Source organism: Choloepus didactylus, chromosome 6 (assembly GCF_015220235.1).
Source record: "Choloepus didactylus isolate mChoDid1 chromosome 6, mChoDid1.pri, whole genome shotgun sequence".
NCBI lineage: Eukaryota > Metazoa > Chordata > Mammalia > Pilosa > Megalonychidae > Choloepus > Choloepus didactylus.
This window is the reverse complement of record NC_051312.1, coordinates 143505505-143522816: the sequence shown is the minus strand read 5'-3', so window position 1 is coordinate 143522816 and position 17312 is coordinate 143505505. Positions and strand designations below refer to the sequence as shown.

At 36.0% G+C, this 17312-nt stretch overlaps 1 protein-coding gene across 1 annotated transcript; it reads left to right on the top strand.

The window, feature by feature from the left end:
* Positions 1-2049: 2049 nt before the first annotated feature.
* LOC119537750 (olfactory receptor 143-like) lies at positions 2050-3027 on the top strand. Its single transcript, XM_037840294.1, has one exon. It carries the CDS (start codon positions 2074-2076, stop codon positions 3025-3027), a length of 954 nt encoding a protein of 317 aa, XP_037696222.1. The 5' UTR covers positions 2050-2073.
* The last annotated feature ends 14285 nt before the right edge of the window (positions 3028-17312 follow it).

The following is a 17312-nucleotide window of genomic DNA, read 5'->3' as shown; positions in this document are numbered from 1 at the left end:
ATCCCATTACATAGGCAAGTATCCTTCCAGAGACATGAATTCCACCAAAACATAAGTACATGTCCAGGATACTACTTTGCAGTTATGGTATTATAGCAGTAAGCCTATGCATGGATTAATGGGTTGTATTAAACACTACACCATCCAGAAGCATCTTAGAGCAGCTCTAAGGCCCCCATTCATGCAACCACATATCCTATAGAATATCTACTCTGGGATTTAAGAATCTGCTTATGATGCCTCTTTCACAATCTCTAGGGTGGTAACTATTTTCTGCAGTTATTCATCTTTTTATTCTTACAATGAAGTTTTTGTTCTTTCAGGCTTCCAATAGCTGTATAACTAGCACTGTATTAAATATCTTTTGTATGAAATTCCTCTTTTGTATGAAATTCCTATTCTGCTGTTTTCCTGACTGAAACTTGTCTGCTGGAGGGGTCACAATTTAAGTCACAATGATGATCATAGGTGGAGTTACACAGGGAATCATAAGGAAGCTCTCAATTCAGTTTGGGGCAATTTGAATTATTGGCATCTGAAAGACATAGAATACACTACCAAGGGGCAGGGCAATGGCTATACATGTAGACCAGAACTTATAAAAAAATTTCAATTTTGACTTCCAGGAATCTTTATAAAACATGTGGCACTAAGGTAGAGGTATTTTGATTTTCAGAATTGTGCAGTGAGTAGAGGCCAGGGATGCTGCACATCCTACACTATATAGAGAGTTCACAAGAATGAAGAATTTTCATATTTAAAAGCCTTTAGTGTTCTAGTTCAGAATCTCTGTATATATATATATATATGATGTGGAATAGGAGAAAGGTAAGAAGCACTAGGAATTTTCAGGCTCTTTTCATGTGCCAGGCATGGTCCAAATACTTTATGTGAATTAACTCATTTAATCCCCTCTACAACCCTATGACATCGCTCTTTTTTAGCCTCTTTTTTATAGATGAGGATAAAAGGTTCAGAGGAGTTTCCTATCTTGTCTAAAGTCTCGCAGGGAGTAGAAAAGTGTGGACTAAATTCTGTCTTAATGGCACACTTTTAACAACTTTATTACATTATTTTATTGACTTTCATAAGCATATATAGTGTTAAAGCAATATGCTAGTATTTTATATGTGCACTCACAGAGGCTTGTAAGAAAGTACTAGAAATGGCAATCATAAAGTCCCAGGAACTTCTTTAAGGGCTGTGCTTATGACCCAGGTGATGCTAAGGGGAAATGAAAGGGGCCAATAATCCTTTGCACTGGGGATTAGGAATTCCTCATGAGAAATAGAAGCTGAATAGAACACCGAGTCCCAGAAGATCCAATAGTTGGTCCATGATACAAGATGTAAACACAGGCTCAGTAATGTCTGCTCTCAAGAGGCTAATCAGACTTGGGCGAAAATCATGTGGGAGAGGATAATTCTCTGCACTTCTGATCAATATTCCTAGAACTATAGGACCTGAAGCCAGCTGATTGTTTTGAGATTCTTTGCAAGTGATGATGACCTTCTGGGCAAATTCTCAAGTAGAAATCATAGCTTATTACCTAGAATAAATCTCCTAGCATGTTGAAGATTGAGGATGGTGCTGATGGCTGTTGTTTCTTTCATCATTAGAGACTCTGTCCATTGCAGGTCAGAGGGGGAAATGGGTCCTCAAGGCCCAGCATCACTGAGATCTCCAGGCAAAGAAATCATCCCTGATTCTCTAATTTCCTTACAAACCCACAGCTACATAACTCAAGGATTTGGGGCAGCACTTGCTGTGAGCCTGGGAGAACCCATGTCAGAGGGAGGAAATGCTGAGGCTTTAAGAGGTCTCCCAGCACTCTCCTCTGCACAGTGACCCACAAGCTGAGCAGGGGAGAGAGAAGAGGGAAGGATACTCTGGACTCTCAGGACTGGGAAATCACCTCTGGTAGTCAGTCACCTGGATGCCTTCCTGAGTGTCTTCAGGCAACCTTCATCTAGTAAACAAGCAGATCCAGAATTCCTTTTGCAGACAAAGCCAGAGCATACATCACTGATGTTGTCTTCACCCCTGCTCCTACAGCTCATGTCTGGGAAGTGAATGGCTGTGGAAAATGTCTCTTTTGTGACTGAGTTTATCCTTTTGGGATTAACAGATCAACCTGAGCTCCAGCTGCCCCTGTTTTTTCTATTCTTGATGAATTGTGTGGTCACTGTGGTGGGGAATTTATGCCTAATTAATCTTATTTGCCTCAGTTCCAGCCTTTATACCCCCATGTACTTTTTCCTCTTCAATCTGTCCTTCATCGATTTCTGCTGTTCATTTGTCTTTACCCCTAAAATACTCATGAGCTTTAATTCAGAGAAAAACATCTCCTTTGCAGGATGCATGATTCAGCTATTTTTCTTCTGCTTCTTTGTTAGCTCTGAGTTCTATGTGCTGACAGCCATGGCCTATGATTGCTACATGGCCATCTGTAAGCCCCTGCTGTACACCGTCACCATGACCCCTAAGGTGTGTTCTCTGCTCATGTCTGCTTCATACATGATGGGGTTTGCTGGTGCGATGGCTCACACAGGGTGCATGATCAGGCTGACATTTTGTGATTCCAACATCATTACCCACTACATGTGTGACATCTACCCCCTGCTCCAGCTCTCCTGCAGCAGCACCTATGCCAATGAGCTCCTGGCTTCAATTGGTGTGGGCATAGTTATCATAGTATCTGGTCTCATTATCTGTATCTCTTATGCTCTGATTCTTTTCAGTATCCTTCACAGGTCATCTCCTAAGGGCTGGTCCAAAGCCTTCAGCACCTGTGGCTCCCACTTAATAACAGTTGTCCTTTTCTGTGGATCTGCGCTGCTCACTCATGTCAAGACATTATCTGCTGGGTCTTTGAGACAGGAGAAGTTTTCCTCACTGCTTTATACCAATGTGGTGCCCATGCTGAACCCCCTTATCTACAGCCTGAGGAACAAGGATGTCAAACTTGCTCTGAAGAACACCCTGAAGAGAATAACAAACAGAGCAGATCCAGTGGTGCTGCCTTAGTCCCTGCCTCCATTGCTGTGTCTTTTTCTTCTCTTCCTGCTGCTCCTCATCTCCTTCTTCTTATTTTTTTTACATCTTTTCTTCTTTCCTTCTAAATTCTTTTTTGAAGATTATTCAGTCCAATGTCTTTTTTCACTTTTCAATGTAACCGTTCTTTCAGTATGTATATTTTATTTATCCAGTTTGTTTCTTAGAAAAAAATCTTAATTCTGATCCATAATATGCATCATATTCTTTACAAATACTCCTGAATGATGTCTCCTCATCCTGTTCTCTAGTTGAGGAAATAGTTATATGTCTTGACTGAGTTCACACAGCTAATGTCACAAAATCCAGTGAAGGAATGAAGGGAAAGAAAAGGAGATTGTGAAGGAAGGGAGAGAGAATCTGGAGAGTTGTTTCAGAATGAGCCTGAAGGTGGTGTCATCCTGGGAATGATGCCTCAGCCAAAATGACTATAGCAGAGAGGGGGGGATTGTCAAACTCAAAACATGCTCATGTCCCGGAGAGGTTAGATAACAGAGGGGATCATAAAGCCCCAGCCACAAAGTAAGATTTAATCACAATCCAATTTATAATAGTGATCATTTCCTGTGATGGTGAGGTTGAGGAGCTTGTGGACAAGCCTCCCTGCTGAGGAATGCCACATTTTTCATAGTAGCATGTGAACTTAAAAAAGCCTTTCAATATTATTTTACTTTATATTTTGTTGAAACCAAAAGTAGAGTTATTCATGATAATGAACAGCAGTAGGAAATAGGCCTCCCCCAAATCTGCTTTGTGTGTGTGTGTGTGATATACACAAAAAAAGTCTCCACCACTACTTTACTGTGATGAGGGAGCAATGCCCCTCACAGGATATATCTGTCAAGGGTCATAGTTAAGTATGTCTATAAATTCTATAGGTATTTTTTATTTTGGTGTTTAAAGATATCTTTAAAATATAATAATGTCTGTTAAAACTATTAGTTAAACCTATTAAAAGTATTACTAGGAGGGCAAAGCATCAAATATTTACATGTATTATAATATTTTTCTATCGTAATTCTTTTTAAAACTCTGTCTCCTGAAGCAGAATCTGAATGCATGCTATATATGTCTGTCCTTCTTTTAGCTATGCTCATTAAATTGCCTGGTTAAATAGCCTGAAATTGGTTTTGATCTTGCTCTAAAGCACATAGTTTTAATTTTCATTCTTCAATAAAGACATAAAATAAGGCATAGATCACCAATGTTTACATTCTTGACTTAACTGAAAATGTCATGTTAGTTGCATATGTAGCACACTCATGACCTGAGGAACATATCATATTCACAAGCACTCAGTGGTGGATTTTGAGTAGGCAACAGCCTGGCTCAGTTCTGGGAAGTCAATATGTTTATTTAACTGGTTGAACTTATATTCTTGTATTGTCCTACAAAATCTAATCACTTTAATTTTTTAAATTAAAACCACATTTTATAATATTCATAAATAAAATTGTATAAATTTTAAACTAGCTTTTTGACATTAATATAAATAAGAAAATTTGATACAAAAACTTTAGATATAAACACTCATTTACAGCTATTGAATGTTTGGAAGTATTTTATCTGTAAACTGGTGAATTTCTTAAATCCATTGATATTGTTATATACATCTTTCTTATCCTGTTGTTATATCATAGTTATTCCGTAAAATGTAGAGGGTATCTGATATGACAGCACACAATGTCTTTGGAAGGCAGGAAGGACAATGAGTCAACAGTGTACTCAATGCCCCATTCAACAACCAAACCCAAGAGTAGGTTTAGCACCTGAAGGCCAGCTATAGCAGACACATGCAGAAGGGGCAGCACCCATGTGGGCAAGTGCTCTCGGGGCTGTCAAAGGGCCCCAGAAGCACAGTGTGCAGCCTTAGGTGCTGCAGTCTTAGTGATGGGAGCCAGGCTGGGGTTCCTGGTAATTCCTACTCCAGGCATCAGTACCAGCCTCAGGCTCCCCATATCAGACACTTCTCCCCCTTTCCAGCTGTTGTGTCCTTTTAGTGACATCTAAGCTAGTTGCAGTGTGATTTCTCCAATATTTCACAAGATTTCTGCAAATTTGGTGTTGTTATTTTGAAATATTTGAAATTTAAAAATGAGGGTTGATTCCAAATTGGTTGAACATTATATTGGGGAACAGCAACAAAAAAACCCAGTGCTTTTACATTATTGAAATATGATTTCAATTGTAAATTTTTAGATGGTTTTCACAATGATTTTGAACTATATTATTTTTGCATTCACTATTTTAGTTGTGAGTATAAAAATGTTGTGGTTGCGATATTAAGAACTACTCTTTATATTATTCTATGACATCATACTCATTGTTTCAATACACAAAATGTGAAAAAATAATGTTTTAGAATCAAGCACAAGTTTTCATTAAGAATTATGATGAAACTTTATGTGGAAATATTCTCTAAGAAAAAATAAAATGTTCAAAATTCTGTTTCAAGTTACAAGGTAGATAATATTGAGTTTTGAATAATTCACTGTAACCTGGTATATAATTAAAATACTAATTTTTAAAAATTTTACCATCTAATCTAAAATACATCTTGACAGGTTCATAAAACTTTCCTTTATAGTTTAATATATAATGCAAAAAAAATCAATGTGATCTCCACTTAGGTCATAAATAAAATATTGCCAGATATTAATATCTTATTCAATATTTTTAATGATTTTATTAAGGAGATGTTTAGGTCCCAGTCACCTGGCCCAACAATTCTAGATAGATAAATTGTTAAAATAGTTTATTTTAGTTTATTTACCCAAATTAGGATAAGTGGGCTGGATGCACTCACTATATACTTCAACCTTGGTGAATGAATTCATAGTTGAAAAAAATTTGAGTAACAGACTTTTAAAATTGAAAATGTGAGATGCTTAATGTTGTATTTATGTGAGTTTTTTCAAGTTTTCTTCCATTAAATTATATAATAGACTTACTTTAATTTTTCAAGAATCATATAAATCATAATGTATGCAAAGTATTTTGTGGAGAAAATACCTAAATGAGATGAGATAGCTGTATACGTAGGTTACATTGTTTCCTCCTAAATTTTCTCATGTCTCATGGATTTACTGCGCTCTCATTCCTACACCTGAACTGTTACCTACCTGGACTCCCAGAACACACTATTAAACATTTTATTCTCTCCATCACCCTACTTTTATTATTATTACTTTCACTATACCACAGCTTTTTCATGCTGCATTTTTCAAAAGGAAACTTTTGAGAAATGAGAAACAAAGAAAAACATATGCAACATAAATTAATCAACTTCCTTAAATTGAACATTTTCCTCCAGGCCCTGATGAGCTTATAGAGCTTTGTAAGCACTTAGAAAGATTCATTTCTTCCCAAATTATTTCAATGTGTCCTATTGTTTCTCTGTCTCTCAGTGCTGAGCTGGTCCCATCATATTTGCCTAGAATAAATCCACTAGTCTTCTCAGCTTGTGTATTTACTGGCATATGCCTCATTTCCTTCTCTTCTAAGCTGAAATTTCCCTAAGTCTAAAATGACCCACCCACTGACTTCTCATTTCTTATGTTCAGCCTGATGGAATTGCTGATTTTGGAGGGCAGTTACACTGGTATTTCATGAGTCTTAGTGAAGTGGTACTTTCTGACATTGGTAATCAGGCCACTAAATATGAGGCTTTTAGTGATGACCTTTTCTACTTGTTTCACCCTCACCTGAGAGAAGCTGGCAGCCAGTGGTCCTGTCAGTGGCCATCTTGTGATCACAAGTGGACGAGCTGGCTAGAATGGACCCTGCGCTGAAGAGGCAGGGACAGAAAAGGATCACGAGAGATCAGGCCTTGGTCACATCATCTGAAATGCTGGGTCAGGCTTCACCTGAATCCAAAGAACTAATTGAAATTTCTACTCAACAAAACTACATTATTTTATCATTCAAGCTTTTTTTCCCAAATGCCAATTTTGTTCCCAGTAAGTTGATTCTCTTACTGTGGCTATGAAACATGTACCTAAATGAAGTTGTAGATTTATTAAAAAGTTATGTAAAAAATGACAGCATTTTTATATATTCTCCTTTTGTTGCCACTTTGCATTAGTGTGGTACCTTTGCTACAACTGATGGAAAAATATTAAAATTGTACTATTACTGAGAGTCAAAAACTGAGAACACAGGTTATCAGCAGATAGAGGGTAGAGATTGGACATTTGATGCAGAGAGAATAGAATGTTCAACAGGATTGATTGTATCAATTGAGAAATGGATAGCATAATACTCTGTGATGGTAGCACAATATTGTATGTACACTGAACAAAGATGTCTGTGAATAAAGCTGAAAGAGGAGGGCTACGGGCAATGTGACACCAGAAGGAAAGATGAATGATAAAGATGGGGACTGTATAACTTAGTGAAATATAGAGCAGTCAATGATGGTGACTAAATGTACAAATATAAAAATGGGATGGTATTTGGGGAAAATATAATCAAAGCAAACTGGAGTCTATGGTTAACAGTAATGTTGTAACATGTTTCCATGAAGTGCAACAAAGGCAATATTCCAAAGCTAAATGTCTGTGAGAGGGGTATATAAGGGAGGGGTATTGGATTCTTGGTAGTGGTGAAGAATTGTCTGACCTGATTATTATATTGTACTTTATGGTATTTTAATTTTTTTATCTTTTCATTATTTAAAAATTTTTTGAGTGATAAATATGTTCAAGTACTGATTATGGGGATTCATGCACAACTATATGATGATACTGTGAACAGTTGATTGTACACTGTGGATGATTGGTATGCGACCATAATTCTATAAAATTGCAGGGAGAAATATAAACAGAGGGACATAAGTACTGGATAAAACATGGAGAGAGGGATGTACCTATTAACTTTTGGTGGGGAAGTAGAATGGATTAGCCTATCTGGAGGACAGTGTGGTGGTTCCACAAGAAGCTAAGTCATAAGGTCCTGCAACCTCATTATGGGGCATACACTTGGAAGATCTGAGAGCAGAGAGACAAATGGACATTGGCACACTGGTGTTTGTGGTGTCAGTAATCACGATTTGCAATGGGTGGAGATGGTCTAACAGTACATCGACTCTTGAACAGAATGGTGAACTGTGGTGTATGCATACAATAGACTATTGAGCAGCTGCAAAAGGACTGAAGCTGTGAGACATGCAACTAAGTGAATGGATCTTGCAGACAGTATTTTGAGTGAAGTATGCCAGAAATGAAAGGACAAACATTGTAATGCCTCACTAATGTGGACAACTTATAATGTGTAAATTAAGAGGATTGAATCTTAAGAGGACAGCTTATCAGGGGAATGCTTATTGTAGTGGTCTAGATTGTAAGCTCTTATAGCAGTCACATCTATCCCTGAGTTGTAATGGTTATCTCAAAATTCTGAGAAACTTAAATCTTTGTGTATAATTTGGTTGGTCTCTGGAACTTTGGGTATCTATGTGACACCTGAAACTCAGAGCTAGAGCTTGGCAGCTAAGAGTGTCAGTTTTACCTCATACAGCAACTGTTTAAAAAGCTGAAAAAGAGTTCAGACCTCAATTACAGATATGAATGAAGCAGATCTGGTTAGGACTAAGGCACATCAGACCAAAGGGTAAGGACGATATTGACTGTTTTAAAACTTCAGCTTCTGTGTGAGAACAAGGGAAGAGATGTTTATTTGATGCAGGATCTATATTTGCTGCAGCACACCAAATAATTTAACTTGTATGGTCAGTTTTTTCAAATACCATAATTACAAGGAACTTTGAATATGAAGTGAGATCTGTTAGGTTTATACAGGTTAGTGTGAAATCCTGATACATCCCAAAGTAATTTGGGCAGAGAATGAGGGTATATTTCCAGGGCCCCTGGGGAACTGGGGAAGAATGGAGAAATGTTGGACTTCCCCACCTGGGTTGTTACTGGTTTTCTTGCAAATGTTGAGGACAGACAGTTTGGTAGGATGAGCCCTAGGACTTGGGGTGTACCCTTGTGAAGCTTGTTGCAAAAGCAGAGGCTGAGCCTACTTATAATTGTGGTTTAGGGTCTGCCCTAGAGAATCTCTTTGTTGCTCAGATGTGACCATCTTTCTCTCTCTAAGCCCATGCAGCAGGTGAACTCACTGCCCTCCCCACTATGTGGTATCTGACTCCCAGAGGTATAAATCTACATGCAACGTGGGACATTATTCCAGGAATGAGCCTGGACCTGGCATCCTGGGATGGAGAAAGCCTTTTGACCAAAAGGGGGAAGAGAAATTAAACAGAATAAAGTTTCAGAAGCTGAGAGATTTCAAATGTAATCCGGAAGTCACAATGGAGGGCATTCTTATGTACTATGCAGATATCGCTTTTTAGGTTTTAGTGTACTGGAATAGCTAGAAGGAAATTCATGAAACTGTCAAACTGCAACCCAGTAGACTTGATTCTTGACCAATTGTATAACTATGTAGCTTACATGGTGTGACCCTGTGATTGTGAAAACCTTGTGGCTCACACTCCCTTAATCCTGTGTATGGACAGATGAGTAGAAAAATGGGGACAAAAACTAAATGAAAATTAGGGTCGGATGGAGGGGATGGAATGCTTTGGGTGTTCTTTTTGGAGTAAGGAAAATGTTCAAAAATTGACTGGGGTGATGAATGTGCAACTATATGATGGTATTGTGAACAGCTGATTGTACACTGTGGATGATTATATGGTATGTTTATATATTCTCAATAAAACTGAATCTAAAAAATAAAAAAAATTGTACAATTAACTACAGCCCATAGTTTACATTAGGTGTGTTTTTCCCCATCTATACCACCCTATTATTAACTCCTTGTATTAGTGGCGTACATTTGTTCTAATTTGTGAAAGAACATTTTTATACTTGTACTGTTAACTCTATTCTGTCATTTATTATAGGGATCACTGTATTATGCAGTCCTATGTTTTCTCTTTTAATTTTTATTTGTAATATATATAGGACCTAAAATGTTCCCTTACCACATCCACATATGTAATTCAGTACTGCTAATCACATTCACAATAATGTGCTACCATCACCACCATCCATTTCCAAAACTTTACAATCAACCTAAATAGAACTTCTCTTCAAATTAAACATTAAATCCTCATTTTCTACCATCAGTTCAGCCCTTGGTAACCTGTATTCCATATTCTAACTGTATGAGTTTACATATTATAATTAATTTATGTAAGTTTGATCATACAACATTAGTCCTTTTGTGTCTTGCTTGTTTCCTTCAGCATGTCTTCAAGGTTCATCCATGTTGCCTCACACATCGGCACTTCATTCCTTTTTGCGATGAATATTCCATTGTGTGTATATACCGCATTTTTTTATGCATTCATGGGTTGATGGACAGTGGGTCACTTCCATCGTTTGGAATTGTGAATAATGCTCTATAAGCATCGATGTGCAAATACCTCTTTGAATCCCTGCTTTCAGTTTTGGGTATGTACCTAGTAGTGAGATTGCATGGTGATATGGTAATTTTTTACTTCTCTTTCTGAGGAACTGCCAAACTGTCTTCCACAATGTATGCACCATTTTCCATTCCCACCAGCAGTGAATGAGTGTTCCTATTTCTGCACATTTTTGCCAACAATTTTGATTTCAGTTGTTTCTTTAAAGAGTAGTTACTGTAATGGGTGTGAAATGATATCTTGTAGTTTTGATTTGCATTTCCCTAATAGCTAATGTTGACCATCTTTTCATGTGATTTTTAGCTATTTGGGTATCCTCTTTGGAGAAATGTCTAATAAGTCTTTTGCCCACTTTTAATTGAGTGGTTGTCTTTTTGTTGTTGAATTGTAGGATTTCTTTAAATATTCTGGATATTAAAACTTTTTGGATATTTGGTTTCCAAATATTTTCTCCCATTGAGTAGGTTGTCTTTTCACTTTTGTGACAAAATCCTTTGCTGCACAAAAGTTTTTAAAATTGAGGAGGTCCTTTATATCTACTTTTTCTTTTGTTTGTTCTATGGATGTAAAGTCTAAGGAACAATTGCCTAACACATGATCCTGATGATTTTCCCAAATATTTGCTTTTAGGAATTTTGTATCCCTGGTTCTTATATTTAGGTCTTTGATCAACTTTGAGTTAATTCTTGTATAAGGTGTGATATAAGGATCCTATTTTATATTTTTCCATATGGACATCCAGTTCTCCCAGCACCATTTGTTTAAGAGAGCATTCTTTGCATGCTGAATGGACATGGCAGTCTTGTCAAAAATCAGTTGGCCATATCAGTGGTTAAGAAATTTCAAATAGAGTCAAGAGGTCATTCTGGAGGTTATTCTTATGAACCACACACATATATATATATATATATATGTATTCCTTTTTAGTTTCTAGTGTATTAAAATAGCTAGAAGGAAATACCTGAAACTGTTGAACTGGAATCCAGTAGATTTGATTCTTGATGATGATTGTATTAGCTTTATAGCTTTTATTGTGTGACTGTGTGGTTGTGAAAACCTTGTGACCAACACTCCTTTTATCCAGTGTATGGGCAGATTAGTAATAAAATAAAGACAAAGAATTAAATAATAAGGAAGAATAAGGGTTATGGTATGTTTTGGGTGTTCTTTTTAATTTTTTTCTTCATTTTGGAGTAATGAGAATGTTCCATAATTGATTGTGGTGATGAATGCACAACTATATGATGATACTGTGAGACATTAATTGTATGCTTTGGATGGATTGTATCTTGTGTGAATATTTCTCAATAAAATTGCATTAAAAAAAGTGAAACACTTATAAAAAAAATCAATTGGCCATAGATGTGAGGGTCTACTTCTGAACTCTTGATATGATTCCATTGGTCATTATATCTATCCTTGTGTCAGTACCATGCTTTTTTGACCACTTTAGGTGAAAATGTGAGTTCTCCAACTTCATTTTTCTTTTTTCAAGGTGGTTTTAGCTATCCAGGGTCCCTTACACTTCTAAATAAATTTGATGATTGGCTTTTCCATTTCTGAAATGTGGACTTTTGGAATTTTAGTTGGGATTGCATTGAATCTGTAAATCAATTTGGGTAGAACTGACATCATAATGATATTAAGTCTTCCTATCCATGAACACGGAAAGTCCTTCCACTTATTTATGTCTTCCTTGATTTATTTTAGCAATGTTTTGTAGTTTTCTATGTACAAGTCCTGTAATACTTGGTTAAATTTATTTCTAGATATTTGATTCTTTTAGTTGCTATTTTAATTGGAATTTTTCCCCTTAATTTCCTCCTCAGATTGCTCTATAATACGGTACTGATTTTGTGTGTTCTTTGTATATTATGGATGTAAGTTCTTTAGCCAATGTTTGATTAGCAAATATTAGCTCTCATTCTTTAGCTTGTCTTTTCATTCTTTTAATGTTGTCTTTCTGAGAGGAAAATGTTTTCATTTTGATAACATCCAATTATCCTTTTTTTTTTCTTTTATGGACTGTGCTTTTGGTGTTCTATCTTAGGAACCTTACAGAACCGTAGGTTACAAAATGTTTCCTCTTTCTTCTCCTTCTTCTCCTTGTTCTCTTCTCCCTCCTCCTCCCCTTCTTCTTCTCCTTTCTCCCGCTCTTCCTTCTCCTTCTTCTGCTTTCTTCTTCTAGCATGGACATCTACTTGTTCCAACCTCACTATTCAGAAAGGTTGTCTAGTCTCCATTTAATTGCCTTTACACTTTTTCAAATTCTATTGGCCCTACATGTGTGGGTTTACTTGGGGACTCAGTATTTAGTCCTATCTGTTTGGTTATTCTTTTGCCAATTTCACACTGTCTTAATTTTTGCAGCATTAGTGTAAGTCTTGAAATCAGATGGTGTGATCCTCCATCTTTGTTATTTTGCAAAATAATCTGGCTATTCTTGTTCCCCTGGCATTTCATTTAAATTTGAGATCAGTTTTTTATGTAACATCCTGCTGGGGATTTAATGTACTGCATGGAATATGTGCATCAGATAAGGAGCATGGACATGAAGTGAATCTTCCAATTCATAAACATAGTTTATCTTTCCATTTATGTATCTTCTTTGAGTTCTTTCCTTATTGTTTTACACTCTGTAGTGTACAGATTATGCACATATATTGTTAGATTTATACCTGACTATTTCATGTTTTTTGTGCTTTTGTAAATGTTACTGCTTTTAAAAATAGCTGGTAACAGATTTATTGAGATATAATTCATATACCCTACCATTCATTCATTTAAAATGTTCAATTCAATGATTTTTAGCGTATTCTCAGGATTGTACAATTATTTGCACAATTTTAGAATATTTTCATTGCCTATCAAAGAAATTTTACACACTTTAGCTGTCACTCCAATCCTTTCATACACTCATCCCTAGGTAACTACTTTCAGTTTCTATGGATTTGTGTATTACAGAATTCTATATGCATGGGATAATATGATATGTGGTCTTCTGTGACTGCATTTTTTTTCATCAGTACCATTTTCAAGGTTCATCCATGTTGTAGCATGTGCCAATAGTTGATTCCTTTTTATTGCCAAATGATAGTCCATTGTATAGATATGGCACATTCCATTTATCCATCAGCTGACAACCTTTGGTGTTTTTATGAACACCAAAGTTTCTATGCACATTCTTGTCAAAGGTTTTTCATGGATGCTTATTTTCATTTTCATTTTCTTTGGGTATATACCTAGGAGTGGAATTGATGCGTCATATGGAAATTTTATGTCTACATTTTTGTGGAATTTCCAGACCGTTTTCCAAGGTGGTTTGTACTGTTTGACATTCTCACCAGCAGTGTGTGAGGGCTGCAGTTTGTTTGGATCCTGCACAACATTTGTTATTACCTATCTTGTTTTAATTATAGCCATCATAGTGGGTTTGGGGTTACATCACATATTGTTTTTTATTTGCTTTTCTTTGATTACTAATATTGGACATCTTTTCATTTGCTTATTGACCGTATGTATATCTTCTTTGGAGAAATAATTAATCTGATCTTTTGCCAGTTTTTATATTGGGTTATTTTCATTATATTTTTGAGTCATAAGAGTTCTTTGTTTTCCATACCACAGGATCTTAATTTGATTTTTAAATATTTTTTCTCAGACCCTTTATATAACATATTCCCTGGATCATTTTTTTTTCTTGAAATTAGTTCCAATCTTGTTTAAGTCATTAATCCCCCATACAGGGAACTTCCTAGCTACATTATTGCTGAAACTTTAATTTTTAATAAGAATATTTGTTTTTGTGTGATAGGGAGCTACTTAGACCATGCAACAATTTTCCTTTATTTACAGGGTAACTATACACACATTAACATTTTCATAATGAAATTGTTTGGAAGTAAAAGGAATTTCTTATTTTAGTGCAATTGCAGTTTGTAATAAGGCCATTGCCTGAGGACCCAGAGTTCCCTGTCTGCTATGCTATGATTTAGAACATGGAGAGAATTTATCTAGCAATTTCTCAGAGGCAGAAAATTTTCCAATAACTCCATCTTTGTTAGGACAGCCAATAACCACAATAGTGTAAACTACTTTCTGCAACTCCCTTGAAATAAGACATACACAGCTAATTTGTGGGATTTACTAAAGTGTATTTCTGAGTCCAAGTATCCAGAAATGTTGTGGTCCTTTCCATTTTCAAACAACATTTTGATGCTTTTGATCTATTCAAAACTTTCAACCTAGAGCAAGTTTGAGCTAAGGAAAGGTATGCATTCAAACAAGGCTATCTTGGATCTGGACAGGGGATGGAAATTGAATGGATGGTCACATAAATGACTGACAGAGCCCCTTTCTGTTTCTCCATCTTTGCTGTAGTTCTGAGAGAGAAGCATAGGCAGGCTAGGCAGCTCATGATACATCCTAACTCTGATTTGAAGCTTTACCATCTATAGTCAGAATCATGTTAAGATGGGGAGCCAGCATTAGTGTAAGGATGCCAGGGAAGAGGGTCTAGTGTCTCTTTTTCTATAGCACAAGCAGTTGTGGACTTAGCAGGGGGATTTAAAAATTCAATTTATATCTTTAATTTCTGTTATCTTTATATCCTTATCCAATAAGGTACCTAGTGAATTTCCCTTTTCTTACCTTATTTAGTGAGTCTAGCAGTTTCAACATCACATATGATATATTGAGAAGATCCTAAATAAGAGATAGCAAAGAAGAAGCTTTAAAAAAAAAAACACCCAAAATTGAAATTTCAGAATACTTAATCTTTACTTTCTTTTTTACATTTTTTATTGTGATATATAAGTTATATACAGAAAAGTGATAACTTTCAAAGTACAATTTAGCAAGTAGTTACTGAGCAAATTTCAAAGAATGTTATGGGTTACAGTTCCACAGTTTCAGTTATTTCCTTATTGTGAAATGTAACATATATACAGAAAGTTGATAACTTTCAGAGTACAATTTAAAAGTAGCTATAGAGAAAATTTCAAAGAATATTATGGGTTATAGTTCCACTATGTCAGTTATTTCCTTCTAACTATTCTTGTACTCTAGAAACTAAGAATATATTTATATAAAGATTCAGTATTCATAATCCTTTGTAAATTCCTATCTTGTCTGTTGTTACACCTCTCTCTTGTTCTATCACTTTCTGAATCCTTAGGAATATCTGGGCAGTGACCACCCTAACTTGTTCATATTGAAAAGGGGTGTTCACATTATGGGGAAAGATGCATCTGGTTGATGTTCTTGAAAGTTTGTTTCCTCTGGGTTTTCGGACTTACCTGGCATAGGAACACTCTGGGGTGTTTAAGTTTGTGAAAAATAAACTTAGTGAAACTTTTTATAGAGTCTCAGATAGGGACCTAGGTATTCGTTTGTATTTTCAAAAGAAATGTTGATTAGGGCTTGGCATACTGTGGGCATTTGGAATATCTAGCTGGAGCTTGCATAAGACTAACCTCCAGGGAGCCTCTTGACACCACTTGAAAAATCTTAGCTGCTGAAACCTTACTTTGTTACCTTTACTCTTTGTAATTTTTACTCTTATGTTTCAGAAACTAAGTGTTCAAATGATCTCTTTCAGTTTGGGCTTTCCCCTTCCCATCCCCTCACCCCAATAAAAAGGTCAACATAATTGTGATAGCACAAGTCATTGTTTTGGATTTGGAGGCACCCCTTATTTTGAGTAGTTTGAAAGGACTAATAGATACTGATACTTTTGACTAACATGAAATGCTCTCTATATAAGGGTAGCATGATGTCCCCTTCTTCAGGTATATAAATAGTATATGTGTAAATATATACATGCATATGAGTATATTTATTTTACATTAACACATGCATACATATTTCTATGATGAGTTGATTATATTGAGTCAGGTTAGTTAATTTAAAGCTTAAAAGAGAAAGTTTATTTTATAAAAATATATGAAATATATTATCCACCTAAGTGAATAATCACAATTTCCTCTTAAAAAAATTCTTCAGAAGCCTCTTTATTGTGGTAGACCATGCTGGTACCTTCCATTCCTGCCTTATGTTGGAATCCCCTTTCCATGACAGAGGCTCTACAAGGGAGAGACTCATTTTGCCAGTTTTCCTTGCAGCAAGTGTTGGCAGCTGCCCTTGTTCTGACTGAAGAAACAAGAGGAAGACATGCGTCGGCTTTGTAGGAAATTTACTTCATCCTGTATAAGGAAAGAAGTGTGAAGGGAAATACTTTTGTCTTGTTCTCTTGCTCTCATTTTTGGATTTAGTTGTGTGAAGATGTGATTCTTGGAGCTATGACTGACGTTTTGTGACCCTGAGGTGAAAGCCTGAGGACTAAGCCAGCAGGTAGAGGACAATGGAGTGGAAGAGCCTGGCAGCTTGATGAGAGAGCTGAGCCATTGAACGAACGCTTGATATTCTACCTCCAGATTTATTGTCATGTCAGCAAAATATGCTCCTATTTAATAGGGCTTTAAATTGAGCATTTGGTAACATGAAGATTGAAACTTCGTAAGTGATAGCATGGGTAGGATTAATTCATGGGAAATAAAATTTTATGAAAATACTTAATTTTATTATATAAATATCTTGGTGAATTTCTTGTTCCATTTTTATTAACATTGATACAAAAATCTCTCATCATGAGAGGAACAGTTTGTTCAGTTTTAAGATTAAATGTGAAATATAAGCTATTTCAATTTGCTGGTGTCTGTTCTTCATTATACCCATGTTTTCTCTGACATGAAAACATTCTCCAACATTCTCTTTTATGTATTCTGAAAGAGTTAAGATCTTGCATAAACTTAATATATTCAAATAC